The 13,451-nt window shown below is 50.4% G+C and overlaps 1 protein-coding gene across 6 annotated transcripts in view; it reads right to left on the bottom strand.

Moving 5' to 3' along the window:
- Nucleotides 1-201: 201 nt before the first annotated feature.
- Nucleotides 202-13,451, bottom strand: part of RCOR3 (REST corepressor 3) — a 41,631-nt gene continuing 28,381 nt past the window's right edge. For 4 of the 6 annotated variants that reach the window (XM_055144290.1, XM_055144291.1, XM_055144292.1 and 1 more), the window contains 3 exons: nucleotides 10,950-11,007; nucleotides 3,267-3,508; nucleotides 202-2,921 (listed from right to left, as the gene is read on the bottom strand). In XM_055144290.1, coding sequence (XP_055000265.1) covers nucleotides 2,592-2,921; nucleotides 3,267-3,508; nucleotides 10,950-11,007 — 630 coding nt within the window. In that variant the 3' untranslated portion in view covers nucleotides 202-2,591. The remainder of the gene's footprint in view (nucleotides 2,922-3,266; nucleotides 3,509-10,949; nucleotides 11,008-13,451) is intronic. The other 2 variants (XM_055144294.1, XM_055144296.1) reach the window with 2 other exon arrangements.

The following is a 13,451-nucleotide window of genomic DNA, read 5'->3' as shown; positions in this document are numbered from 1 at the left end:
GTGATTTATTTTTAGTTATGGAATGAAGAAAACATTTGGGTGCAGATTTTCCAAAAATGATAACCCTGAAATTAATGGTCATTAAAGAAGTTCTGGGTTTTACCTTTTTTTAAATATAAAAATCATTATTTAGAATCTCACAGTGAAGAGGTCCTAAATTCCTTATACAACATGAACTCATATAAAAATAGAAGACATAGACATCGTTAACTCTTTAATCCTTGGGTTAAGCAGCAAGCATATCAGTCTTCCAGGCCAAACACTGCTTAAACAAAAAAGAAAAATAATGGCGTGCAAATAGTTTACAGAATATGCCAAGCACACAATTGTGACATCACTATCTACACGTGTCTTATACTAATGGAACGAGGGTCCCTGCTGTGAGCTCTGAGGGCAGGGCCCAGGGCAAGGACAGATGGATGGGGGTGGAGCCCTCGCTACACTGGACAGTGGCATGAGGAGGCGCTGGCCACTGACAGACAGGAAAAGCTGAGAGTGCATACAGCTGCAGGCGGCCCAAATAGTGGCCCTGAGTCATAGGTTAGTGTCCCCAGGCCTTTCAAGCAAAGGAGGGACAAATTCCTGACTAGATTCTCTTTGGTTCCCATCCAGAAAAAGGCTACATCCTGCAAAGTATTCTCAGATGTCAACTAAAGGGGCTCAAGGCCAGTCAGGACCTAAACTTCCCATTCCACCCAGCAGTGGATTTTGGCCTGAGCATCACTGGCAGGGTCACACAGCCTCCCGGGTGTGGGTGGGGACTTAGTGATCTTCTTAAGGTCTTGGTCTTTGGGCACACCTGCCAGTGCTCAGGGCTGACTCCTGGCTCTGCACTCAGGGATCACTCTGGGAGGAGTTTGGGGGAACCATATGGGGTGCCAAGGATCAAGCCCAGGTTGGCTGTGTGCACGCTAAGTGCTCTGCCCACTTATCTCTCCAGCCCTCATGAAGCAGTTTGAGTGGATGAGGCTGACATTCAGCCTGAGCTCTCTAGTGAAGCAGCCTCTGGGATCTGGCCCTCACCAGACCCTCGCAGAGAAACCAAGAGAGTGCACAGCCGGGATTGTGAATGTCAGTGCTCACGGTTGGGACAGGCTCTAGGGGTGCTCACAGCTGGGATAGCCTCGGTGGGTGCTCAAGGCCGGGAGAGCCTCAGTGGGTGCTCAAGGCCAGAACAGCCTTGGTGGGTGCACACAGCCTTCGTGAGTGCTCACGGCCAGGACAGCCTCGGTGGGTGCTCACGGCTGGGACAGCCTCGATGGGTGCTCACAGCCTTCATGGGTGCTCACGGCCGGGATAGCCTCGGTGGGTGCTCACAGCCTTCGTGGGTGCTCACGGCCGGGACAGCCTCGGTGGGTGCTCACAGCCTTCATGGGTGCTCACGGCTGGGACAGCCTCGGTGGGTGCTTGTTCCACAACCATGTACTCAGCTGCAACTTGGAATGTTTCCTTGTTTCTCTATAAAAGGGTTTTGGCATTTTCAGCAATACAACTGACAATATATGGATATATCTCTAGATAACAAAACAGATTCTTAAATTTATTATGTGAAATAAAGCTGATTATTTAACCCTAAACTAAACTCAAGAGTCCAGGAATTCCTTGGCTGCCATACACAAATATATCCAAGTGGTACAACAGAAGTTTATCAAGAACGTGATCTTCCTGTTAAAAGCAGACCACACCAGTATGTATGAGGGCAAGTTTAAGTTCGGAAACTAACCCCAGAAAGGGCATTGCAAATAAGTGCTTCCTTAACCACTATCTCCACATAACCGATAAAATAGAATTTTCAGTCCTCAAATATAGGCAACTACGAATTAAAAGCATATAGAATTTAGAAACATTAAAAAAAAATCAAAGCGTGAATTCCATTCCAAGGAACTTAAAGATGTTATTCTCCCACAACTAAGTCATCATGGATATGTGGAGCAAACTTTTCCCGTCCTCTGCTCCTGCCGATGGCAGGCTGCAACCGTGGGGTCCCCAGGGGCACAGCACCCTGAACTGTATGCTAAGATTAGCAGGTTCAGTCAGTACATTCTTTGTGGTTTTATATAATTGCTTTGCAATTGATAAAATTGCTTTCTTTTAAAGGAATAGATCAAAATTCCTTTAGAAAAAAAAGCAAGACTTTTTTTGAAAAAAAAAAAAAGGGATACACAGCTATAGTTTTTAAACAGGCATTAAAATGAACATATGTTGGATCTGAAATGCAGGGTATTTCATCTTGCACTCCTAACATAGGAAAATGACATCAAACATTAAATTAGAGATAGAAGAGAAAAGTCCAACGTCCTTATGAAACTTAAGGAGTTTTCACAATCCCTAAATCAATCTTCCCGTCTAAGAACCTTGACTATGAAGAGGCGGAATAGAAAGAACCTTGATAAAATAAATACAGTAAAAACAAAAGCACCCCCGCTTTGATATATAGAATACTTGATCGTATTTTTCCTTTTTGAGATCACACTGAAAAATGACCTGCAGCCTCTGGCTGTTTCCCACTTCAGCCCCGAGAGCTGAGGCATTGTCCGTGGCCGCTCGGGGACCACAGGGCTGGGTCCTTCCTCCCGTGTCTGCCTGGGTCTCTAGTGCAGTGAGGACTGCGAGTCTGTCTGAATGCCAATGAGTGACGGTGGCTGCTGACCCCCAGCCGTGGACAACACAGGCCTGGGGTTTAGACGGGGTGGCAAGGAGTTAGCGGGGCGGATGAGAGGGGGCGGCGGCTGGTTGAGGCTGGGCCGGGGCTGGATGAAGCGCGCCTGCTGCTGCAGCGGGGGCGGCTGCCGATGGAGTGCTGGGGCTGTAGGCAGGCTGGGCCGGAGCAGCGGCGGAGGCTGGTTCAGCGTGGCCACGGGGGCTGAGGGTGTTGGAGTGGACGCTGGGGCAGGAGGTGAGGGACCCAGAGTCCGAGGCGCCTAGAGGGAGGAAGCCAGAAGACAGCATGAGGCGCTGGCTCCGAGGGACTACTGCCTACTACGGTCTGGGCTGTCACAGGGAAAACAGAACAAACAAAAACCTAACACCAGTGTTTCTGGAAGCTCAAGCTTCTCTTTATTTTAAAAGAAACCAAACGAAAACAAAAACCACCCGAAAAAGCCACGTAGCTACCAAACAGGCATCTTTATTAGTGAACAGTGTTCACACTGGACTAAGGCCACGAGGGGCTGCTGGTGTGGGGCCGTGGACGCCCCATCTCCAGCTGTGCCCATGGCAGCAGGTGCCTTGGCTCAAGCTCAGGCCAAACCCACACACCAACACACCTCCTCTTCTTCATCAGCGCTCTTCCCTGGCGGCTCATGACAAGCACCTCTGGTCTCCTCCCCTAAAGCAGAAGCATCACCATTAGAAGCCTGGGTTCCTCGCTCTGCTTCCCACTCCTGCAAGACCTCGTCTAAGTTAAACCGACGCCTGTAGTTTACAAAGAAGTTCTTCACTTGGCCAACAGTCTTGTTGCCAATTACATCTGCAATAGCTTGGAAATCTTTACCGTATTTGCGGACACCTGGAAGGCAAAGTAAATAATACACCCGTGAAGGATTAGCAGGAGAGCGGAGGACTACACAGCATGCACACACGAGACACCAGCACACAGTCCTGCCGGGCGGGCTCTCAGGGAGAGCAGCCTGTCGGACCACACAGGCAGAAATGTGCATGTGTGGCTGCTCAGGTGCTCTGCCCAAGCCTCCTCACAGTGCTCCCGGGCCTCTCCTCAAGGCTCCAGAGAGCCCGTCTGAGGACAGCCTTGGGCCCCTTGTTCCATCTCTCTAGTCCCCACGCATCAGTAAGAAGCCTCAGGTGTGGGAGCAGGTGCGTGGGTGCTGTCTAGCGAGCTGCTGCCCGGACAGGCAGGTGTCTTGAGCATCCTGAGTGGGGACACACACTAGTTCTGGTTCCAAGGCCACACAGCATGATTTTGCGCTCTCCCAGGAGGGGGTCAGGAGCTGAAGCATGAATAGCCCATGGTCAGAGCGGCTGGTCAGTGCGCCCTACAGTTGTACAGACTCTAGGGGCCTGCAGTGCCTGGGGCGGCCCAAAACAGTCCCAAGAAAGCTTCTCCTACAGTTATTTGAGTCACTTTTCACTGAGGGAACGTGGTAACCATGAGAGTGATAAAGGATTTATGAACCTAAGAGAACTATGTCACACAACTGCAAACAATGGAACTTTTGCTTTATGGAATTCGGAAAGTTCCTCGACACCCACAGAGGGATGTGCTCGTCTTAAATACACCTGTCCTCCACACTGTCCACCGCTGAATGCTGCTTTAAAAATGCCTGAAGACAGCCCCGCACTGATGGCAGAGATGGGAAGGTGGGCACAGCCCTTTGTTCTGACAGTCAAGTCAGCAGCAAGGCCCAGAATGCCTACTCAGGGTACCAAGTGTGGCACAGGGTCTGTGGCCTGGAAAGAAAGTGGCAGGCTGGCCACCGCCAGCTGGCAAACCTGCCAGACAGGGCTCTTTCCCCGTGTCCAAACAACGGAGCCTGAGCAGGTGGGAGGGTCACCGTGGGGTGAACACTCATTGTTTGGAGAGTCTGAGACTCTGAATGCCGTCTGGGTGAGCCACTCTCAAAGGGGAGTACATGCAGGACAAGGGGGCAGTGGGCTCGGAGCCACCCAGTCTGTAGTTACACACTCTCTCTTTAGAGCTCCCTTCTCATTTCCAGTTTGGACATCCTCAGTTGGTGGCAGGGGAAGGGGGGCACACCCAGTAGTGCTCAGGGTTTAATCCTGGCTCTGCACTCAGGATTACTCTGGTAGGTTTGGAGGATCAGTTGGGGTCCCGGGGATTGAACCTGAGTTGAGCATGTGCAAGGAGAGTGCCCTGCCCTCTGTGCTATCACTCTGGCCCCTAGACTTCATAATTGCAAATTCTCATGGTGATTAGCAACACCAGGAGCCTCCCCAGTGATGGAAATCCAGGCTCCTTCTCGGCCCTTCGCTGTGCCCTGACCCATGAGACTGTGACCCACACTCTGTGGGAGCTCAGCAGTCACTCAACTGGTCCAGGCAGTCAGTCACCAGCACATGGATCTTCACGAGGGATCTGGATGCAAATTCTAGAAATGAGCAGAGCCCCTGAGGACATGGTTGGGGTGGAAACCCTCCAGCCAACTGGGTTGACACTGCAGGCCCAAGGAAGCTGCCTGGAGCAAGCCTGGGGAGGCCTTGGTGGTGGAACACATCTGTGTGAGAGAAGCCCCGGAGTGTTCCCCAGCACCAGAAACAAAACCCAAGTGGAACTACCCATGTCTGTCCCAAGTCTAGGATGTCTCCAGAATATCCACTTGCCAAAACAAACTCTGCAACCTGCAACACCTGCTCATAAGTTGTTCCTGCATGTTACGGAGCTATCCCTTCCCCTTCTGTTTTGAGGATTTTTAACTTGGTTTTCTCTTTCTCAGTGAGGTGCCTTATCAGTAATAAGGCTGCCCCTAACCTCTGAAAGGAGCTTTAATTCTGCCCCAGAGGGATGGAGATGTTCCCAGAGGGATGGAGACGTTCCCAGGACTGAGGTTCTGGGCCACCGTGCTCTATTTGGCAAGGACTCACTGATGCCAGCTTGGACCAACTACTCTGCAGATCAGATGGTACGAACCGCAGGTTGGCCTGGCTGAGGAGTGGCTGTGTGCTGAGGGCAGGGGACCAGGGCAGGGCCTGTGACCAGCACAGTCTCAGGCAGGCCTCTTGGGACCACAGCCTTACAAGTGTGTCACTCGTCATCTTTCCCATTTGCTCCGACTCCACTGACTCCTCTCTGGGTCTGCGGGCCACACCCAGCGGTGTCTGTGGGCAATCCTGCTCTGGGATCAGGGCCCAGGCGGGCTAGGGATGGAGATGGGTCAGCAGCATGGGTGGGGTGCGTGGGCCGCAGCAGGCTGAGGGTGCGGGAAGAGGGCCGTGCTGCCTCCTGGAGGCCTCACTCGGTCCTGGCCCACAAGTGGGGCTGCCTTCATGGCCTTCAAGCCAGGCAACACGCAGCAGTGGCTGGTTAGAAGGTGGCCCCTGCAGTTCCGTGGCATGGCAGTCACCAGACTGAAGACTGCATGGACTGACCCCCCATCTCAGTGCTCTGCCTGGATGCCACTCGCTGTCCCCTGAGACCACAGCTAGCTCTCCTGTCCCATGTGTCAGGGAAGGGCTGCACTCTCTTCTCACAGACGAGTCAGACTCAGAAAGGGGGAGAGAGAGATGCAGAGATGAAATCTCCCTCTGGAGATTCAGAACTCTCACCTTTAGGGCAAGGGGTCTGCTTTCAGAGTTACTGGGATAAAACACCAGAGAATGCTGAAGAAATCATAGGTTATTTAGGGAGATGGAAACAGTTTCACTCAAATTTCTAAATTTTGCTTCAAATTTACAACCTAACAGCCAAGAACACTTTTAAACTTTTGTTCTGGAGTTAATAAAAAAATAAGTCACTAAGCTCCTGTGCTGCAGCCCGTGTCATAGTGCTCTCCACTGCAAACAAGGGCTTTTTAGGCTTTGGCTGGTAAGCCAGTAGCTTCAAAGGTATTTGGGACATGACATTTCCAAACCATGAACATGTAACTGTACTTGTTTCCTTAGGAGGAATATTATGAATCTGCTATTGGTGAATGTTTTTATTTTTGTTTTTTTGTGTCACACCCAGCTGATGACTGGGGCTATATGGGGTGCCAGGGATGGAACATGTTGGCTGTGTGCAAGGCAAGTGCCCTACCCACTGTACTATCTTTCTAGCCCCAATAAACACTATTTTCTAAAATATCATTCTGGACTAAATGCAACAAGCAATCAGCCTCTAGGAGGTGCAACTAAGGCATCAACTTCTTGCTCTAGCCCAGTCTGCTGCCGTAAGAGCACCACTAGCAGAAGTGGGCAGTGCTCACTCCTGAGAGTGCTGAGAGTGCTCCTCCTCTGACAGCAGGACCACAGAGCTGTGGGGCCTTCCTAGAGACACTGGGAACGTGCATTTCTTTCCAGAGTTCGCACTAAAGAAGGCAAAGACCTGAGCAGAGGGTCAGTGGTAGGTCAGCGGTGGCCAGGCAAGGCTACTTCCCTCTACCTGCCTGTCCTTCTCCCAGTGACGTGGAGGCAATCCATGCTGGGCGTGTGGAGCAAGCAGTCACCTGAAGCACGTCAGGCACACACCACAGCCACAGTGCTTCTGCCGACAAAGGTACCCCCCTCCCCACACTGCCTTCTCCACCTTCACGTAGCAGCAAACAGTTGGCAAGCCTTGGCCTCAATTAGCTCCCAGACCTCTCCCACTTTTAGAACTGTTCTAGCTTTGGGCTGGAGTGACAGGACAGTGGAGAGGGTGTCTGACTTGCATGTGGCTAACCCAGGTTCAAACCCCAGCATCCCATCCCATATGGTCCCTCAGCACTGCAAAAGAGTAATTCCTGAGCACAGGAGCAGAGAACCAGGACTAACCCCTGAGCATCACCAGGTGTGCCCGCTGCCCCACCTCCTGCCCCACCCACAAGAAAAAGAACTGTTTTTTTTTTTTTAAAGCTAGAATCAAGAAGACAATTTTTAGGTTTGCTATTTGATTTCTCCCATAAAGGAATGAACAGATGAACTGCAGATGAGACAGTAACAGCAGAAGGAAAATGAACAAAGCAAGTCCTCTTTGATCATTCAGACATACCCTGACTCTGATCACTTAAATGTCTCTCTAGCTCAACATCTATAACCTAGTAATTGTTCAATTTTTAAATGAAAAATATACTTAGAAATTAGGATCTAATTCTTTTCCTAATTTTTCCTATATGTTTATCATACATATCAAAATAATTTTTTTTAATTTTTTATTTTTTTGCTTTTTGGGTCACACCCGGCGATGCACAGGGGTCACTCCTGGCTCATGCACTCAGGAATCACCCCTGGCGGTGCTCAGGGGACCATATGGGATGCTGGGATTCGAACCCGGGTCGGCCGCGTGCAAGGCAAACGCCCTACCCGCTGTGCTATCACTCCAGCCCCAATATCAAAATAATTTTAAAATATTTTATAAAAGTACCTATATATGTACATATATATATATATATGGCACAAGCTACAAGTTATATCTAAACATTAGCGCAAATCTGTGAAGAGTATAATTGGTCTTATAATAACTAATTTGCTCTGATAGAAAATCTAGATTCTAAAGGGTGAAACAGGTTGTAAGATGCAAATACCACTCTTGACAATTTTTTCTCCCACACTGAGCAATGCTCAGGGATCACGTCCAGCTCTGCACACAGGAATTACTCCTGGCTGATCTTGGGGGACATACTGGATGCTGGGGATTGAATGCAGGTTGACCGCGTGCAGGGCAAGTGTCCTACCAACTCTACTAACTCTCCGACCCTTGGTAAATATTTCAAGAAGATTAAATTAGTTGCATCCATGGTTACTGAACTCTGAACTAAAATAAACCCAATAAATGGGCTGGCTCTGTGAGAAGAAAATGATCCTCATGTGTTCTGAGCAGGGCAAGCCCCTTCTAAACCAGGGAGAAAAGAAGAGAAAATGTACTAGATGGTCAGTATTTGGTAGGCAATATAAGAGAATGAAAAGTACAGTAAGAAACCTTTATTTCAGCTCCAAGATGATTCTGACGGGTGGGGCTGGGCTACACCTGGCAATGCTCAGGGCATACTTGGATCACTCCTGGGAGGCTCATATGGGGTTCAGGTGATCAAAGCTGGGTCAGCGTGTGCAAGGCAGGCCCCTACATGCAGTACTATCTCTCTGGCCCAAGGCTCTAAGATGATTCTTAATATATCTCTATTTCCTTTTGCTCCAGCTCCTACATCTCTATTTTTTTTTTTCTTTTTGGGTCACACCTGGCGATGCACAGGGGTTACTCCTGGCTCTGCACTCAGGAATTACTCATGGTGGTGCTCAGAGGACCATGTGGGATGCTGGGGATCAAACCCAGGTCGGCTGCATGCAAGTCGCTGTGCTATCGCTCCAGCCCCCTACATCTCTACTTTAAAAGAGAAACAACAAAAAGGTTGTCCAATGCAGAGGGCCAAGCACCTCCAGCAATGTCAGAGTTCATTCTCAAGGCCACTGTGACGGGGGACTTAACAAGATCTTAAGAAACATTTAACAAGTGTAAACCGATCAGAGTATCTATGCAAAATATCCCCAATATAACACACTATAGTAATTGAAACATGTTAATATCAAAATATAAATGATTACTATTTTATAAACTGAAGCCACCATAAGATTAACACCCATTAAGGTTTTTCTTTTTTTTTTCTTTTTGGGTCTCATCCGGCAATGCACAGGCATCACCCCTGGTGGTGCTCAGGGGACCATATGGGATGCTGGGAATCGAACCGGGGTCGGCCGCGTGCAAGGCAAACGCCCTACCCGCTGTGCTATCACTTCAGCCCCAAGGTTTCTCAAATGACTGAAAAGAGCACAAAAAAAGAGACAGACTTTTTCTGGTTCAAACAAAAATCATATTAGTGAACCTTGGTCACAGCAGCTGGCCCAGGGGGCACCTTTCAATTCTCTCAAAAACAACCATTTGGGACACAAATGGCTTATGTAAAAAAGACAAAACAAAACAAAGCAAAAGAGCCTCTGAAACAAGAAGTCCTTAAAACAAAAGTGAGACAAAATTCCAGAGTCACATTCAAGAAAGAGAAACAGAGACACCAGCACACAAGGAAGGTGCCCAAGAACTGAGGCCACACCTGCCTTGGGTCTGGGATCCCTGGGACCTGTATCCAGGTGGCGCCAGTCCCCAAACAGGGCAGGCCAGCACAGACATGGACACCTGACCGAATGGCCGCATGGCAGCTCGTGCAGGATGTCAGTCTGGCCACTAAAGTGAGGGCTGGGGCTGGCTGTCTTCCCTGTGTGTTCCCGAGCGGGGATGGAATGAAGTCTCAGGTGCAAGAAAGGGACCCAATCCCAGTGCCCGGTCATGCTGCCTGGGAACCCGGGCACAACGGGAAAGTCTTGCCAGCCTCCTTCTGCGCTGATCACAGGGGAACTATCCCTTGCTCTGGAGGACAGTCCAGGGCCTGGCAGCTCTCTGGAGGTCACCAGAATAGGTGAGCTCACAGGGACATAGGGCATTATCCGCAGACACCAGGCAGTCACTGGCTGGTCACTCTGCCCCTAACCCACGGCACTGACCCATCATCCCACTTTCGATGACACAGTTCCCACCTCCGGAGGGGACCTGTGGCCTCAGGTCTGACTCCTGTTTCTGAAGGAGCTTGTTTCTCTGGAGCCCAGTCTGCCTCATGGCTGACCTGGGCAGAAGCCCTATGAGGACTGGCCTAGAGAGAGAAGCCAGAACCAATCAGCCCTGCAGCAGGTCCCCTTGAAGGGAGAAGATTCCTGGAAGTGCTATGGAAGGAGGATCTGTCCTCAGCACGAGAATCTGAGTCTGTGATGCTTCTGAATCACTCATGGGGGCTCAGAGTAACAAAGTGCTCTGCCTTGATTCCAGAAGCACTCCCATAAAAAATACACTGGAGAAGCTATAGGCATCGATTTGTGATTAATGAATTTTGGCATACACATTTAAAATTTTTAAATCAGGTTTCTTTTTCTTTTGTTGTGCTGGGGATTAGACCTAAGCCCTGTGCATGCAAGGCTAGTTGTTTGTCACTGAGCAGCATCACTGGCCCCCACAGGTATTCAGTGACCAATCTGGTTTGTCAGCACAGAAACACTGATAGGGGAGCAGGTCAGCCATGCTCCCAGACTCGCTCTCTGATGCCACTGGCTGGCAACATTCGGCAGACAGCAAGAGTGTCCCTGAGGCAGAGACAAGCCGGCCCTCACCTGCTGAGTCTAAGTGTGGCCATGCTCAGAGCCAAGTACACACAGCCCCAAAGGATTCAGGGCCCGGGTCCCTGGGAGGGATGGCACAGAGGGGGCAGCCGCCTCTCATGACAGGGTCAATCAAAAACAAGAACCGCTCGTCCCGAATATACCTTGCACTGCTAGAAGCTGCTCCTCGGTGGTCCAACGGGCATTAATTTTCTGATTCGACTACAAGATTAAAGAGAAGTTTCCTGATAAGGACATGGAAACACACATTTTCCAAAGTGCTTATTTTCTTAACACTTTGACCAATCATTGACATGAGATTATTCAAACCCTGATTCATGACCCCATTCTGACAAGGATTTAAACATAAATTACGAATTCTCTTTTACCCATACAAAGATGGGAAACATACGAGTTTGGGAAAGCAAACAACACATTCATGCTCTAGAAAAAGACACTGGAAAAAGCCAGTGTTTAGCCCATGTGTCCAGCACAATGTCCCCATGCAAAGCTGACTGCAGCCTCGTTCCCAGCATTCAGGAGAGCATGTACGAGTCACTTCAAGATCTTCTCTTCATGTTGATAGTGACCTTCTCCTTATCCCCCATGAATGACGCTGGATCAGTTAACACAGAACTGGGGACTGGACCCAAGTCCTAAAATACTTCTGAAGCCAAGTCCCACGATAAGAACATGATTCCCCCCAAACTCTGCCAAGTTACCTTTCATGTTCCTCCCAGAAATTTTATTGGAACCTGGGTGAGGACTCTGAGGATGGCAATATGATGCCAGGAGCCCCCAGTGAGTGGCACCACCTCCCTACGCGCAGGCTGCTGACAGGCTTTTACAGAAGGAAGCACTCAGAACAAAAGGCTGAAGAGATGCAAAAACCCTCCCTGAGTCTTGGGCTCTGCAACACCTTCAAGCTCGTGCTGGGCCAGGAGGTATAAGTACTCGGAGAAGACAGTGCTGAGGTTAAGGCACTGTCCTTGCAAGACGTCCATGCTGGTTCAATCCCAGTCCCCCCATATGGTCCCCTGAGCACCAGCCGGGGTCCCATTAGATCACAGAGCCAGAAGCAAGCAAGGGGTGGCTCAAATCCCACTCCCCAAAATAGAAAGGGAAAGGAATAACATGCACAGTGAAGACTTATTTCCACACAGGCAAGACAGAATGTGTCATGAACAAAAGTGATGAGTATAACAAGGCAGAGGATCCTGGGGGCCGAGGACACGAGGAAGTGGGACAAGGCGTGAGGCAGCTGGAGTTGGGCAGGGTTGTGGCACAGAAGGTGCTGGCAGGACCCACACCAGATGTGGGGCAGAAGTGAGGCTGGCTGGAGAGGTGGGGAAGAAGGGCTGCACAGGACCGAAAGGCTTCTTTGAGAAAGACAGTTACCACCATGGCGAGGGCATGGGAGACTGTGACCACATTAGACCAGGACCCTAATTCTGAAAGGCCAGAGAGGGGTAATGTCCAGGGCATGAGAAACTGACCCAGGGAGAGACTGGACTTGGCTGTGGTTTGGAAGGTGATCGATCAGCAGGACATTCTGGTGGATTGAGGTATCACAATGAAGGCTAAGACAGATTCACTGTTTCAAACTCCCTTTTTCAGGTTCTGGAAAATGGTGTGTCACCCCTAACTCTCAGATGTGAGATATGCCAAGCTGAGATTTTTGGTTTTGTTTTAGGGCCACCCCTGATAATGCTCAGGGGTTACTCCTGGCTCTGCACTCAGGGATCGCTCCTGATGGTGCTCAGGGGACCCTCTGGGATGCGAGGACAAACCTGGGTTGGCTGCGTGCAAGGCAAGCATGTACCCTCTGTGCCATTGCTCTGGCCCCACCCCCACAATGATTCTCGAACGTTTTACAAAGACAGCCAGGGTGGCCCAACAAGATCCTCCCGAGGGAGACAGGTTGTCCTTGCTCCTCAGTGCTCTCTCCGGGCAGATGTTCAATAAAGGGAGCCCAGGCACAAGTGCCCATGACACCTACTGGCTTTGTAGCTATGGTTTTCTCTGTGCCAGTGAACTATACATAGGAAGCGACTTTATTTCCAAAAGATGTGAGCCGTGTGGCCAGAACCCCGAAGACTGCTCCAGAGACACAGAGTGCAGATGAGAGCCACAGAGGGCAGAGTCTGTCAGGCAGAGAACAGCCTGTGGGAGAGGCAGGCCAACTAGGGCCGTAGGCACCGTGTCTTGTCACCTACACCAAAGCCACTGTCTGTCCATGGCTGCTTGAAACAGGCTGACCTGGCACACGCAGGGCCCTGAGTGCAGAGGGAGGCGGTGAGAGCCCAGAACAAGCAGAAACTGGGTGAGGGCCCAAAGGCCACATGGCTGCCCACGGCTCTGGGGAGTGATGACCAGAATACAAGCAGAGAGCCAAGTGTGGGAGTCGGGACTCGCTGGGGGCGGGGACCACTGAAGAGATTTTTCTGGACTCCTAGCCACAAATGAAACAGTGCTATAAAACAGCCCAGTGCAGCGATCCTGACGGCAGAGGCCGTGGGCTCCCAAAGGCTTTCAAGGGCCTCTGATGACCTGCTCAGTGGAGCCTATCTTCACCACACCCTCCCCACTCCCCACTGCCTTCAGGAGCAGGTTCCAACGATCCCTGAGCTGGAAGAAACAGAAAAGGCCACCAAGTCAATCTCGAG

This window comes from Sorex araneus, chromosome 7 (assembly GCF_027595985.1).
Source record: "Sorex araneus isolate mSorAra2 chromosome 7, mSorAra2.pri, whole genome shotgun sequence".
NCBI lineage: Eukaryota > Metazoa > Chordata > Mammalia > Eulipotyphla > Soricidae > Sorex > Sorex araneus.
This window is presented reverse-complemented; position numbering and strand designations above follow the sequence as displayed.